Genomic DNA, 16,139 nt, shown 5'->3' with positions numbered 1-16,139 from the left:
GTTATAGGGTTAGGGGAAGGGTTAGCGAACATGCTAATTAGTGACAAAGTCGCTAAAAAGTAGTAAGTAGTTGCAAAGTTGCTAAAATACTAAAGTTGTCTGTGATGAGATTTTAATACGCAAGACATTCCTTTGTGCTCAGCCATCCACCCCGACCAACCACCCTCCTTTCGTTTTTGTCAGCTACTGTCCGAACCAAACGTAACATATCATACTAATTTCAGTGTCCCGGTTTACGTTTACTATGTTATATCTAGTCAATGTAATGTACCTTAACATAACATAAAGTAACATATCACACTAAATGGAGTGGCACGGTTTAAGTAAAATATAATACGTTTTGCTCTGAGATCAGGCTGGTCAGCAAACTGAGAACAAACAATTTCAGGCAGGGATATTGACTTCTATAGTGTCCAAAACTCACACAGGGAGGATGTAACCATCCGTCAGTATACAGAACAGACAGTGATAATGCACCTATAGACCAGTATATAGACAGGGGAGTGTAATGTGCCTAGCCAGTATATACAGAGCCATTATGTATAACACAGTATATAGCTCTGATGGCTAGTGTAGACCATATTCGTTCACCTGGGCTGGTTCAGTATACCTGGGCCAGTGGTGAAGCAGGGTTGAGGCTGTGTTGAGGCTCTGTGATCCTGATGGCAGAAACAGGCTGCACCCTGATGGCAGGCCTCTGGTACTTTGGGCTGGAGGTGACGATGCTGTAGGCCGGGGGAACCACGGTGGTCTGCCTCTGTAGCAGCTGGAGGATGGCCTTGATGTCTGACGTCATCTGGGACTCCAGCCTGGATGGTGGGTGGGGAGAGCCAGGGAGACAGCATCAGGGGTGGGTCCTAGCTTCACATTTTTAAAAAATAAATCCGCCACTGACGTCAATGCAGGATTCATGTAAAAGTCTGAGCACCTTAAAATAGGTCCTCAGTGTATTAGCTATGTATTAGCTTTAGCTACTGTAGGTTTTGTTTAATGCACTTGTCTGGGGTTGTATTGGGAGAGTGCAGTCAGTAATACTCAATGCAAACACTAGAGGGAGCCCCAACCCAAACAATTCAGAGAAGACACTAAGGCCCTGTAGCACATCTTTATCTGTTTTAGACCTTTCCACCCCAAACAAAATGTAATCCCAATTTCTTTTCATGTGTGCTTCTCTATTTTGTGAATGATCATTTCTTGATTTTCCCCAGTTTTGCATACAACACCTTCAAGGTATGGAAAAGCCCATATTGAATAATATCACTTTAATTGATTTATTTCCAATGACAAACACACAGACCTGTGTACTGTATCTAGACATGACACTCCCATACTGCCTTCAGAGCACTGTGGACAGAGAACAAGCCAGTGTTTGTCACAGTTGCTGTTGAGCTGTAAGACAATCTGAGCCGATCAACACCCTTGCAGGCGTGCTCCAGCTAGATGAGGCAGGGTAGTGTGGCCGCCATGTCTGTTAAGTGGCCAGGCGTCTGCCCATTACCTCCCTAAAGCAAGAGAAATGAGAGCGACTACGCCTGCAAAGAGCCTGAGGTGGCCAGTCTGTAACCGCCACTTCCAGTGGACGAAGGGATATGGAGAGGGAAGATACAGTAGAGAGAGAGAAAAAGTGAAAGAGAGCATAGGCTATATAAAGACGGAACACACACACACACACACATATATATTTATATATGAGAGAGAGAAGAGAAGAGAAGAGAGAGAAATAAATAAAAAGAGAAAAGTCGGACTGACTCAGAGGCCTCCTCCCACTTTTTGGCTGATGTGACCCCTCCCTCTGTCTGCTGTTGCCCCTCACCATCTCCCAACCCTCCCCTCCAAACTTTGCCGTGGCGTCTGCTGTCTTTGTGTTGCGATTGCGTCTCACGGGCGTCAGCTAAAAATAGGCGATGCTGTCTGCTGTCTGTAGCAGCTGGATCCCTTCCACGCACAACGTATGCAGAAGTCAACTCTGTGTTATATAGTGAGCCTTACTTTACAAGCAATGATTCAGTGGACTGTGGATGCGTACGGTAAACCCAGTTGTATTCTGATGGATGTTGTACTGGAAAAACCTTGCGTGTGTATCTAGTCTATAGTGCAGTGGGATGTAGTGATAGTTGGGTTTGGGGTTATTTGAAGATGGTGTAGTCCAGTGGTCACCAACTGGTCGGTCGCCACATTTCTGTGAAAAACAACAACAATAAAGCCTTGTGTTCCAATTTTTTAAAATTAGTTTCTGGCTGTTGGTGGTAGGTGTAGCCAATTCAGCTGCCCTGCGCGCTGGGAAGGCAAACTGTTGCCATTTCATGTTTCTGAAGATATAAATTCTGCCTTCCCGGTGGGCTTGGAGAGGAAATCAAGTGCACTATGCCACCGCTGGCCAATCAGATTGCTCAGATGACTGAGTTTGCAGTAATTTAGCAGGCATAAAAGAAAGCTACGGGAAAAATGCTAGTGAGATTTCAAAACGTTGAAAACCATGACTAGAGAGAGACTGTCAACGAATATAGCAAAGAGCTGCTGTTTTTATGAGTGTGTTCATGTTTAAGTTCTTACTCAGCACTCACACTTTGTATTCAATACTTTTATAAGCCATAAAAATGCGCGTTCTTCCTATTTCCACTCGGCGCTACAACAAGCAGGGCAGCAGTAATGAATGAGGAGGAAAGTGTATCTATAGGCTTGCGTTGTGATTATTAGCGGCTTGGGTCTTTTTTAATGTCGAGGAATGTTTTACTTTCTCTGTTCATAAGGAGTAACAACATTCATTTGTGACAGTAATAATGTGGTGCGACTCGAGTTTCGCCATCAGCTGGAAGACTGTGTCCCTTTTTGGTCCGTGTCAGTGGAGGGAAGGGGAGAGACTGACCATCAGATGCAGGCACCATCAGCCCAGTAAAATAAAAAGCTAATTATTTAAATGTATGCTCACTCAGCTGTGCCTCCCAAGTAATACAACAATGGATCTATTACCGGTGTGATCATATAGCCTACCTCAAATTTGGAAAGATTATAAAATAAATATGTCCCGAAGAACAATGCATTGGCAGGTAAATTCAAGCAAAGCCAGTATGTGGTGATAATGTATTGGGCCTATAGCTTACTGCACAGCCTCATTGCTACAGTACTGTTTTAATTGGTTATTGTCGCAAAAGCTTACATTTTTAAAGTCGTGTTAATAAAAAAATCAGAGCTGTAGATCTCAGCATGCATTTTGACTCCGAAAAGGTTGGTGACCACTGGTGTAGTCTGTTTACCACCAGAACGACTTGGTTAAAGTTGTGCTTTTTCTTATGGCGAATTACTATCAGAATTTCCCCTGGCCCCTTCCAGTCACCTGTTTAGGTGCTCTTGCAGCAGGTCCAGACGTTGCTCCACCTCTCCGTAGGTGATGTCCGGCTCACTGTCCTCCTCTACGACCCCACTTCGGGAGTCCTGGGCCGACTCCTCCAGGACCTCTCTGGGCCGCACGCACCCCCACTCCTCCCCACGCAGGTCTAGACACACACACACATGCAAAAACACATTTATGTACCATTATCAACCTATGAAACAACTAAATCAAAGCACCAATCATTTCCCACAGAACATTGAATCCTTTTTAGTTAGGTATGATTCACAGGCCTTTGACCAACAATATTGTCTGATAACCGTAGTGTTTTGAGAAGGTACAGAGCACTATCCACTAACACTGACTAAATAGCGGTCCCTCGTCCACACCAGTCCTGTCAAAGGCTACCATTTTATTGATCAATGGCCACATTTGGCCCCACTATATAACCAGCAGTTATAGCATCAGTCAGTCTCTCACTCACATTGTTCCCTGGCTGTTAGAAACTGTAATAGCAGCACTCTGTCCAGAATCATTTCTCCCTCAGGCACAAAAAAGTTGGTCTAGTCTTTTACTGCTACTGAGTGGGTGTTGATAGGAATAGAACACACCTGACAGATGCCTGCCACAGTGTTATATCGCTATAATGCCAGCAATGTTCTTCAGTCCTAGTACTGTGGACCCACAGGGGTGTACTGTTTTGTTCTAGCCCAGCACTAGCAAGCCTGATATAGAAATAAATACTGCAATCATCCAGCCCTTGATTCTTAAATCAGGTGTGTTATTGCAGGGCTAGAAGTAAAACCTGCACCTTTGTTGGTTTCAATTCCAGTCCTTGGGTACCCCCAAAAGGTTGCACATGTTTGTTGTAGTCCAGCAGTAAAACAACCAATTCAACTAACCAACAGCTAGATATGTAGATGTGTTACTGCTGGCCTAGAACAAATATGTACTCTAACCTTAACCCAGTGCAAGGCTAGAGAAACACTGGGTTGCCACTAGAGACCTCAGCCACAATGTCAACATTGGCTATGTCGTAATAATTAATGAAAGCAAAAATGTGCTTTTTGGTCTTAATTTAAGGTTAGGGTTAGACATTTGGTTGAGAAGTGTGGTTAGGGTTAAGGTTAGGTTTAAAATCAGACTTTAAGTAGAGAAATTGTAGAAATAGGCGGGAGTTTATGAATTTGTGGCTGTGGTAACTAGTGACGACCGAAGCACTGCACTAGACTCAGTGATTGAGTCTTGCAAGATAGCTTTTACAGTAATGAAAGACGTCAAGAAGAGAAGCCACCATTTATATTGCCTCCATGCTGGGGTGATTACAGGAATCAATATCCACCGCCTGCCTCCTACTCAAACCAGGAATCACCGTCATCCGCTTAAGAACTGAATTACAGCATATTACTCTCAAATCACCACATGCCGACAGGAATGTTCATTGTGGAGCGCAATACTCTGGAGACGCGAATAGAAACGTGTCATTTAATTTAGCCTATTGTTACAGTGGCTACGGGCATATCGAGGCAGTTTTAATATTTTTTACCATATCATTCATGTTAAAGTAGTTGAGGATTTTACAATGAAAGTAGTTATGTTAGGGATAATTATTTGTGAAAGTCGTGTTTGGGGGAGTAGAGAGAAAGAGGCTGTGTGTGTGTGTGTGGGGGGGGGTGTGTGTGTGTGTGTGTGTGTGCGTGTGCGTGTATGTATCTGTGTGTGTGTCGTAGGTGTGTAGGGCTGATAAACAAAGCATAAACAAACAAGCTAAGCTCATGATCTCTTTCACAAGCTGGTCACCATAGGTCATGCCATCTCTAATGCCAACCAGTCATCAACAAGATAATGAGCTGGCATCTGCTGGCAAATTGGCAAGGGATAAAACAGAGGATTTTCCAACAAACCTGTAAGAGTGCCAGGTCTGAAATTAACCTATGGCCTGTAAGAAGCCAGCCTCACCAGTCCTTCTGTCTTCTTCTTACTCACTGGAAAAAAATGGTCTGGGATCAGTGCTAGGATTGACCATATAGGGCCTGAGGTTTTCCTGACCATGTTTCCTAACCAGGGAAAACTCCTGGCCCCAGGCACTTTATTCTATTTTCATAGCTCGTTTACCTCCTGTTTTGCTTGGTTTTAGATTATGCCTTAACACCGTGCTAGAACAGCACAACAATAGATACTGTGTCAGTCGAGGCACTCTGCTTTAATATTATCATTGATGCATTTTCTACCACTGAAAAACAGCACATACACAGTAAATTAAAACATCTAACAGAGTTTGTTCGAAACCCTGCATTTCCAGACCAATGACCCTGGTTGGTTGTCGGATATAAATAATCCTCTTATAATGGTAGTTGCCGTGGCGATGAGCCCTAATCCTTTTTGGGGGATTTTTAATATGTGTGACATCCTGCTCCAGTGGCCCAGGGTAATTTCCTTTTTTCCAAATTAATTACAGTACAGTTACTCAATATTCTGTAGAAAATGGCTTGAAAGGACATGTCTTGTCGTGTGACCATTGGTTGTTTTGTGCCCTCTGGCTTCCATGCTGTGCTACCCATACATTGTTATTTTGATCTTTGAATGTGTATGGAGCTCATTTGAATTGGTGGGTCAGCTTTTGGTCTAGCCAAAATGACCTAGTCATTAAAAGCATTGTTGTAGGGATCTTTAGAGGCTTCTAACTGTACCTTTATAAGACTGGCTCCTCTCCACATTGTCTCCTCCCCCCGACGCGTCCGGAACAACGTCCCCCAGCCCAAATCCCAAGGTGTGGTCCCTCACCAAGGGGTAACCCTGCCCCCCCGAGCACAGAGGCCTCTGCTCCTCCCCCTCCCCTCCCTCCTCTTCCTCTTCCCTCTCCTCTGAGTCTCTCCTCTCCTCCACCACGGTGGCTACAGCCTGGGAGGAGGGGTAGAGCTGCCTCTCCCGCTCACCACCATCGCAGAACACCGACGTCTCTTTGATCTGGGTCCCTGTGGGGAAGGAGGAGGGCAATCAGGGTGTCTGTGCGTGCGTTCGGGTATGCATGCGTGTGTGTTTAGGATCTTGTGTGTGCGTGTGTGGGGGCATCCATGCGTGTCTGTGTGTGTGTGCATGCATGAGCGTGTGTTGGAGGAACACTGGGTTCTTTGTTGCAGACAGCTCCTCTGGGAGGCAGCAGCTCGGCAGATCAAACAACAGGAAGGTGTAGTGCTCTAAGCGGTCCCCACCAGATCTGCCGCTGCCTCAGAGCCTTGCTGCCGTAAAGATACTTCATACATTTCATTGTGTGCTTGCTACTTTGCCTTCACAGAAGCAGAGGGAAGGTGAGCGGAGAGGGAAACTGTCAGTAGATGTGAAGGAAAACAGTAAGTACAGGAGAGAACATCCAAAGGCATGCTTTGAAGGATATGATATGGCTTAAAATGTACAACATCAATTGCCATACTTTTAATGTGGTATAATCTGTCTGAATTAGACAAAAACACATTTGGACAATCTACAGTACAGGTCAGCATGACATGGTGGGAGCGGGGTTTATTTTAGGAGATGGAACTGCATTCTGAAAAACTGTAACCATGGTAACCAATTTAATTAGTTTGAATGGATACCAAACTGTTGAGTGGTGTGTTGCAACAATGCCTCCCATCTTACCGAGCTCTTAGAAGCCAAACTAAAACTATTCCCTCTGTAGGAATACAGTCTTCTCAAACTTGGAGACACTTCGATGAAGGCAGGTATCCTAGCGGTAAATGTTGGGCCAGTAACGGAAAGGTCGCTGGTTCGAATCCCAGAGCCAACAAGGTGTTTTATTATTTTCTTCTCGATGTGCCCTTGAGCAAGGCACTTACCCTTAACCCTATTTAACCATAATTGCTCCTGTAAGTCACTCTGGATAAGAGTGTCTCCTAAACAACTAAAATGCATGATATTGTATAAAACAGGCTGGCTCAGTTGACATGAACTGTTTTGAAAAAGAGTAGCCGTTAAAACCACCTCAACTCACCTGCGGAAGATTTCCTCTTGTTAGTGAGCCTTCTTCTGCATTTGATGTCATCCCCATCAGAATCACTGGGGTAGAGGTAGACTGACTCTGCATTCTGAGGCTGCATCCAAGAAAATACACCCCTTACAATTGTATCTGTGCTGCCTACCGGTCGCATGGTCCATCCAGCCGTCCATCCACCCACTCATTCATCCATCTTTCCATATGTGTCTGTCTGTCCATCCGTCTGTATTTACCTTGCCGCTCTCGTCTCGGAGGTTAAAGGTCAGCTCCAGATTGCTGAGGAAGTAGTCGGCGAACTCGGGGTACATGTCAAGCACCTCCAGGATCTCCTCCCTGTGGATGGTGTGCAGGTCACAGTAGCTGAGCGCCCGCACATCTGCGTTGGCCTTCCCCGGCTTGGCGTATAGGTGGATCATCTCCCCAAAGATGTCATTCTTCCCTGGAAGAGAGAGAGAATGAGGAGAGAGAGAGAGAGAGAGAGAGAGAGAGAGAGAGAGGGGAGAATGTGGGAGGAAGAAATGAGGGAGGTAGAGAGATAAAGGGGGAGAGGGAGAGAAAGAAAGATAAAGGTTTGATAAACATGGTGAAATATAACATGCACATAATGACACTATGCAATGACACACATATGCCTTGACCCACAAACAGCTAAATGACCTCCTGTATTTCCCATAATGCAGCTCAGCTGTCTTTTGAGGTTATCTAACAGCGCATTTTGAAAGCATTGAGACCACAACTTTTTTTCACATTTTGTTATGTTATTCTAAAATATATATATTTTAAATCACATTAATCTACACACAATACTCCATAATGGCAAAGCAAAAACAGGTTTTAAGAAATTTTAGCAAATGTATTAAAAAACATATACCTTATTTACATAAATATTCAGAGTCTATTAGACTTGAAATTGAGCTCAGTTGCACCCTGTTTCCATTGATCATCCTTGAGATATTTCTACATCTTGATTGGGGTCCACCTGTGGTAAATTCAATTGATTGGACATGATTTGGAAAGGCACATACCTGTCTATATTAGGTCCCACAGTTGACAGTGCATGTCAGAGCAAAAACCAAACAATGCGGTTGAAGGAATTGTCCGTAGAGCTCCGAGACAGGATTGTGTCCAGGCACAGATCTGGGGAAGGGTACCAAAACACTTCTGCAGCATTGAAGGTGCCCAAGAAGACAGTGGCCTCCATCATTCTTAAATGGAAGAAGTTTGGAACCACCAAGACTCTTCCTAGACCTGGCTGCCCGGCCGAACTGAGCAATCGGTGGTGAAGGGCCTTGGTCAAGGCGGTGATCAAGAACCCGATGGTCACTCTGACAGAGCTCCAGAGTTCCTCTGTGGAGATGGAAGAGCCTTCCAGAAGGACAACCATCTCTGCAGCACTCCACCAATCAGGCCTTTATGGTAGAGTGGCCAGATGGAAGCCACTCCTCAGTAAAAAGCACATGACAGCCCACTTTGCCAAAAGGCATCTAAAGGACTTTGGCCTGAATGCCAAGTGTCACGTCTGGAGGAAACCAGGCACCGCTCATCACCTGGCCAATACCATCCCTATGTGGAAGCATGGTGGTGGCAATATCATATTTTGGGGACTGGCTGTCATATTTCAGTGGCAGGGACTGGGAGACTAGTCAGGATTGAGGGAAATATTAATGGAGCAATGTACAGAGATCCTTGACGAATACCTGGTCCAGAGCGCTCAGCACCTCAGACTGGGGCGTAGGTTCACCTTCCAACAGGACAACAAACCTAAGCACACAGCCACGACAATGCAGGAGTGGCTTTGGGACAAGGCTTTGAATGTCCTTGAGTTACCCGGACTTGCACCCGATCAAACATTTCTGGAAAGACACAAAAATAGCTGTGCAGTAATGCTCCCCATCCAACCTGACAGAGCTTGAGAGGATCTGCAGAGAAGAATGGGAGACACTCCCTAAATACAGGTTTGCAAGCTTGTAGCTTCATACACAAGACGATTCGAGGCTGTAATCGCTGCCAAAGGTGCTTCAACAAAGTACTGAGTAAAGGGCCTGAATACTTGTAAATGTAAATGTGATGTTTTGTAACTTGTGCGCTGGGAGTGGGGAGCAAGTTCAGGGAGTGAATCATTTAATCAATAAATGAAACATAATACAAAACAAGAAACATACACAATGCACAGAAACAAAGAAATATAACGCCTGGGGAAGGAACCAAAGGGAGTGACATAAATAGGGCAGGTAATCAAGGAGGTGATGGAGTTCAGGTGATTGTCATTAGGCGCTGATGCGCGTGACAGGTGTGCGCAATAGTAAGCAGCCTGGTGGCCTACAGGCCGAACACGGGACATGTTTCAGTTTTTTATTTTAAATACATTAGCAAACATGTCATTATGGGGTATTTTGTAGATTGATGATGTAAAAAACGATATAATCCATTTTAGACCAAGGTTGTAATGTAACAAAATGCAGAAATAGTGAAGGCATCTGAATAATTTCCAAATGCACTGTTAATTAAGGTTATACCTGTCCTTCTGCCACTTCCTTATATGACAACATGGAGGTAGTGTGAATGTTTATAGGGCTGTGACTATATGACAACATGGAGGTAGTGTGAATGTCTATAGGGCTGTGACTATATGACAACATGGAGGTAGTGTGAATGTCTATAGGGCTGTGACTATATGACAACATGGAGGTAGTGTGAATGTTTATTATAGGGCTGACTATATGACAACATGGAGGTAGTGTGAATGTTTATAGGGCTGTGACTATATGACAACATGGAGGTAGTGTGAATAGGGCTGTGACTATATGACAACATGGCTGGGCTGTGACTATATGACAACATGGAGGTAATGTGTGAATGTCTATAGGGCTGTGACTATATGACAACATGGAGGTAGTGTGAATGTCTATAGGGCTGTGACTATATGACAACAGGGAGGTAGTGTGAATGTTTATAGGGCTGTGACTATATGACAACATGGAGGTAGTGTGAATGTCTATAGGGCTGTGACTATATGACAACATGGAGGTAGTGTGAATGTCTATAGGGATGACTATATGACAACATGGAGGTAGTGTGAATGTCTATAGGGCTGTGACTATATGACAACATGGAGGTAGTGTGAATGTCTATAGGGATGACTATATGACAACATGGAGGTAGTGTGACTGTTTATAGGGCTGACTATATGACAACATGGAGGTAGTGTGAATGTCTATAGGGCTGTGACTATATGACAACATGGAGGTAGTGTGAATGTCTATAGGGCTGTGACTATATGACAACATGGAGGTAGTGTGAATGTCTATAGGGCTGTGACTATATGACAACATGGAGGTAGTGTGAATGTCTATAGGGCTGTGACTATATGACAACATGGAGGTAGTGTGAATGTCTATAGGGCTGTGACTATATGACAACATGGAGGTAGTGTGAATGTCTATAGGGCTGTGACTATATGACAACATGGAGGTAGTGTGAATGTTTATAGGGCTGTGACTATATGACAACATGGAGGTAGTGTGAATGTTTATAGGGCTGTGACTATATGACAACATGGAGGTAGTGTGAATGTCTATAGGGCTGTGACTATATGACAACATGGAGGTAGTGTGAATGTCTATAGGGCTGTGACTATATGACAACATGGAGGTAGTGTGAATGTCTATAGGGCTGTGACTATATGACAACATGGAGGTAATGTGAATGTCTATAGGGCTGTGACTATATGACAACATGGAGGTAGTGTGAATGTTTATAGGGTTGTGACTATATGACAACAGGGAGGTAGTGTGAATGTCTATAGGGCTGTGACTATATGACAACATGGAGGTAGTGTGAATGTCTATAGGGCTGTGACTATATGACAACATGGAGGTAATGTGAATGTCTATAGGGCTGTGACTATATGACAACAGGGAGGTAGTGTGAATGTCTATAGGGCTGTGACTATGACAACATGGAGGTAGTGTGAATGTCTATAGGGCTGTGACTATATGACAACATGGAGGTAGTGTGAATGTCTATAGGGCTGTGACTATATGACAACATGGAGGTAGTGTGAATGTCTATAGGGCTGTGACTATATGACAACATGGAGGTAATGTGAATGTCTATAGGGCTGTGACTATATGACAACATGGAGGTAGTGTGAATGTCTATAGGGCTGTGACTATATGACAACATGGAGGTAGTGTGAATGTCTATAGGGCTGTGACTATATGACAACAGGGAGGTAGTGTGAATGTCTATAGGGCTGTGACTATGACAACATGGAGGTAGTGTGAATGTCTATAGGGCTGTGACTATATGACAACATGGAGGTAGTGTGAATGTCTATAGGGCTGTGACTATATGACAACATGGAGGTAGTGTGAATGTCTATAGGGCTGTGACTATATGACAACATGGAGGTAATGTGAATGTCTATAGGGCTGTGACTATATGACAACATGGAGGTAGTGTGAATGTCTATAGGGCTGTGACTATATGACAACATGGAGGTAGTGTGAATGTTTATAGGGCTGTGACTATATGACAACAGGGAGGTAGTGTGAATGTCTATAGGGCTGTGACTATATGACAACATGAAGGTAGCGTGAATGTCTATAGGGCTGTGACTATATGACAACATGAAGGTAGCGTGAATGTCTATAGGGCTGTGACTATATGACAACATGAAGGTAGCGTGAATGTCTATAGGGCTGTGACTATATGACAACATGGAGGTAGTGTGAATGTCTATAGGGCTGTGACTATATGACAACAGGGAGACAGTGTGAATGTCTATAGGGCTGTGACTATATGACAACATGGAGGTAGTGTGAATGTCTATAGGGCTGTGACTATATGACAACATGGAGGTAGTGTGAATGTCTATAGGGCTGTGACTATATGACAACATGGAGGTAGTGTGAATGTCTATAGGGCTGTGACTATATGACAACATGGAGGTAGTGTGAATGTCTATAGGGCTGTGACTATATGACAACATGGAGGTAGTGTGAATGTTTATAGGGCTGTGACTATATGACAACAGGGAGGTAGTGTGACTGTTTATAGGGCTGTGACTATATGACAACAGGGAGGTAGTGTGAATGTTTATAGGGCTGTGACTATATGACAACAGGGAGGTAGTGTGAATGTTTATAGGGCTGACTATATGACAACATGGAGGTAGTGTGACTGTTTATAGGGCTGTGACTATATGACAACATGGAGGTAGTGTGAATGTTTATAGGGCTGTGACTATATGACAACATGGAGGTAGTGTGACTGTTTATAGGGCTGTGACTATATGACAACATGGAGGTAGTGTGACTGTTTATAGGGCTGTGACTATATGACAACATGGAGGTAGTGTGAATGTTTATAGGGCTGTGACTATATGACAACAGGGAGGTAGTGTGAATGTTTATAGGGCTGTGACTATATGACAACAGGGAGGTAGTGTGACTGTTTATAGGGCTGACTATATGACAACATGGAGGTAGTGTGACTTTTTATAGGGCTGTGACTATATGACAACATGGAGGCAGTGTGAATGTCTATAGGGCTGACTATATGACAACATGGAGGTAGTGTGAATGTTTATAGGGCTGTGACTATATGACAACATGGAGGTAGTGTGAATGTTTATAGTGCTGTGACTATATGACAACATGGAGGTAGTGTGAATGTCTATAGGGCTGTGACTATATGACAACATGGAGGTAGTGTGAATGTCTATAGGGCTGTGACTATATGACAACATGGAGGTAGTGTGAATGTCTATAGGGCTGTGACTATATGACAACATGGAGGTAGTGTGAATGTCTATAGGGCTGTGACTATATGACAACATGGAGGTAGTGTGACTGTTTATAGGGCTGTGACTATATGACAACATGGAGGTAGTGTGAATGTCTATAGGGATGACTATATGACAACATGGAGGTAGTGTGAATGTCTATAGGGCTGTGACTATATGACAACATGGAGGTAGTGTGAATGTCTATAGGGCTGTGACTATATGACAACATGGAGGTAGTGTGAATGTCTATAGGGCTGTGACTATATGACAACATGGAGGCAGTGTGAATGTCTATAGGGCTGTGACTATATGACAACATGGAGGTAGTGTGAATGTCTATAGGGCTGTGACTATATGACAACATGGAGGTAGTGTGAATGTCTATAGGGCTGTGACTATATGACAACATGGAGGTAGTGTGAATGTCTATAGGGCTGTGACTATATGACAACATGGAGGTAGTGTGAATGTTTATAGGGCTGACTATATGACAACATGGAGGTAGTGTGAATGTCTATAGGGCTGTGACTATATGACAACATGGAGGTAGTGTGAATGTCTATAGGGCTGTGACTATATGACAACATGGAGGTAGTGTGAATGTCTATAGGGCTGACTATATGACAACAGGAGGTAGTGTGAATGTCTATAGGGCTGTGACTATATGACAACATGGAGGCAGTGTGAATGTCTATAGGGCTGTGACTATATGACAACATGGAGGTAGTGTGAATGTCTATAGGGCTGACTATATGACAACAGGAGGTAGTGTGAATGTCTATAGGGCTGTGACTATATGACAACATGGAGGCAGTGTGAATGTCTATAGGGCTGTGACTATATGACAACATGGAGGTAGTGTGAATGTCTATAGGGCTGTGACTATATGACAACATGGAGGTAGTGTGAATGTCTATAGGGCTGTGACTATATGACAACATGGAGGTAGTGTGAATGTCTATAGGGCTGTGACTATATGACAACATGGAGGCAGTGTGAATGTCTATAGGGCTGTGACTATATGACAACATGGAGGTAGTGTGAATGTCTATAGGGCTGACTATATGACAACAGGGAGGTAGTGTGACTGTCTATAGGGCTGTGACTATATGACAACATGGAGGCAGTGTGAATGTCTATAGGGCTGTGACTATATGACAACATGGAGGTAGTGTGAATGTCTATAGGGCTGACTATATGACAACAGGGAGGTAGTGTGACTGTCTATAGGGCTGTGACTATATGACAACATGGAGGCAGTGTGAATGTCTATAGGGCTGTGACTATATGACAACATGGAGGTAGTGTGACTGTTTATAGGGCTGTGACTATATGACAACATGGAGGTAGTGTGAATGTCTATAGGGCTGTGACTATATGACAACATGGAGGTAGTGTGAATGTCTATAGGGCTGTGACTATATGACAACATGGAGGTAGTGTGACTGTTTATAGGGCTGTGACTATATGACAACATGGAGGTAGTGTGAATGTCTATAGGGCTGTGACTATATGACAACATGGAGGTAGTGTGAATGTCTATAGGGCTGTGACTATATGACAACATGGAGGTAGTGTGAATGTCTATAGGGCTGTGACTATATGACAACAGGAGGTAGTGGAATGTTTATAGGGCTGTGACTATATGACAACAGGGAGGTAGTGTGACTGTTTATAGGGCTGACTATGACAACATGAAGGTAGCGTGAATGTCTATAGGGCTGTGACTATATGACAACAGGGAGGTAGTGTGACTGTTTATAGGGCTGACTATATGACAACATGGAGGTAGTGTGACTGTTTATAGGGCTGTGACTATATGACAACATGGAGGCAGTGTGAATGTCTATAGGGCTGACTATATGACAACATGGAGGTAGTGTGAATGTCTATAGGGCTGTGACTATATGACAACATGGAGATAGTGTGACTGTTTATATGGCTGTGACTATATGACAACATGGAGGTAGTGTGAATGTCTATAGGGCTGTGACTATATGACAACATGGAGGTAGTGTGACTGTTTATATGGCTGACTATATGACAACATGGAGGTAGTGTGAATGTCTATAGGGCTGTGACTATATGACAACATGGAGATAGTGTGACTGTTTATAGGGCTGTGACTTTATGACAACATGGAGGTAGTGTGAATGTCTATAGGGCTGTGACTATATGACAACATGGAGGTAGTGTGAATGTCTATAGGGCTGTGACTATATGACAACATGGAGGTAGTGTGAATGTCTATAGGGCTGTGACTATATGACAACATGGAGGTAGTGTGAATGTCTATAGGGCTGTGACTATATGACAACATGGAGGTAGTGTGAATGTCTATAGGGCTGTGACTATATGACAACATGGAGGTAGTGGAATGTTTATAGGGCTGTGACTATATGACAACATGGAGGTAGTGTGAATGTCTATAGGGCTGTGACTATATGACAACATGGAGGTAGTGTGAATGTCTATAGGGCTGTGACTATATGACAACATGGAGGTAGTGTGAATGTCTATAGGGCTGTGACTATATGACAACATGGAGGTAGTGTGAATGTTTATAGGGCTGTGACTATATGACAACATGGAGGTAGTGTGAATGTCTATAGGGCTGTGACTATATGACAACATGGAGGTAGTGTGAATGTCTATAGGGCTGTGACTATATGACAACATGGAGGTAGTGTGAATGTTTATAGGGCTGTGACTATATGACAACAGGAGGTAGTGTGAATGTCTATAGGGCTGTGACTATATGACAACATGGAGGTAGTGTGAATGTCTATAGGGCTGTGACTATATGACAACATGGAGGTAGTGTGAATGTCTATAGGGCTGTGACTATATGACAACATGGAGGTAGTGTGAATGTCTATAGGGCTGTGACTATATGACAACATGGAGGTAGTGTGAATGTCTATAGGGCTGTGACTATATGACAACATGGAGGTAGTGTGAATGTCTATAGGGCTGTGACTATATGACAACATGGAGGTAGTGTGAATGTCTATAGGGCTGTGACTATA

The 16,139-nt window shown here is 43.7% G+C and overlaps 1 protein-coding gene across 1 annotated transcript in view; it reads right to left on the bottom strand.

Moving 5' to 3' along the window:
- LOC112267709 (potassium voltage-gated channel subfamily H member 7) overlaps positions 1-16,139 on the bottom strand; it is a 99,836-nt gene that overhangs the window by 3,705 nt on the left and 79,992 nt on the right. The window contains exons 11-15 of the mRNA XM_042296970.1: positions 7,553-7,758; positions 7,317-7,416; positions 6,019-6,303; positions 3,335-3,494; positions 611-809 (exon numbers count right to left, since the gene is read on the bottom strand). Of these exons, the coding sequence (XP_042152904.1) occupies positions 611-809; positions 3,335-3,494; positions 6,019-6,303; positions 7,317-7,416; positions 7,553-7,758 (950 nt within the window). The remainder of the gene's footprint in view (positions 1-610; positions 810-3,334; positions 3,495-6,018; positions 6,304-7,316; positions 7,417-7,552; positions 7,759-16,139) is intronic.

Source organism: Oncorhynchus tshawytscha, linkage group LG14 (genome assembly GCF_018296145.1).
Source record: "Oncorhynchus tshawytscha isolate Ot180627B linkage group LG14, Otsh_v2.0, whole genome shotgun sequence".
NCBI classification, from domain to species: Eukaryota; Metazoa; Chordata; class Actinopteri; order Salmoniformes; family Salmonidae; genus Oncorhynchus; species Oncorhynchus tshawytscha.
Note: the sequence above shows the minus strand (reverse complement) of the source record. Positions and strands in the feature narration are given on the sequence as shown.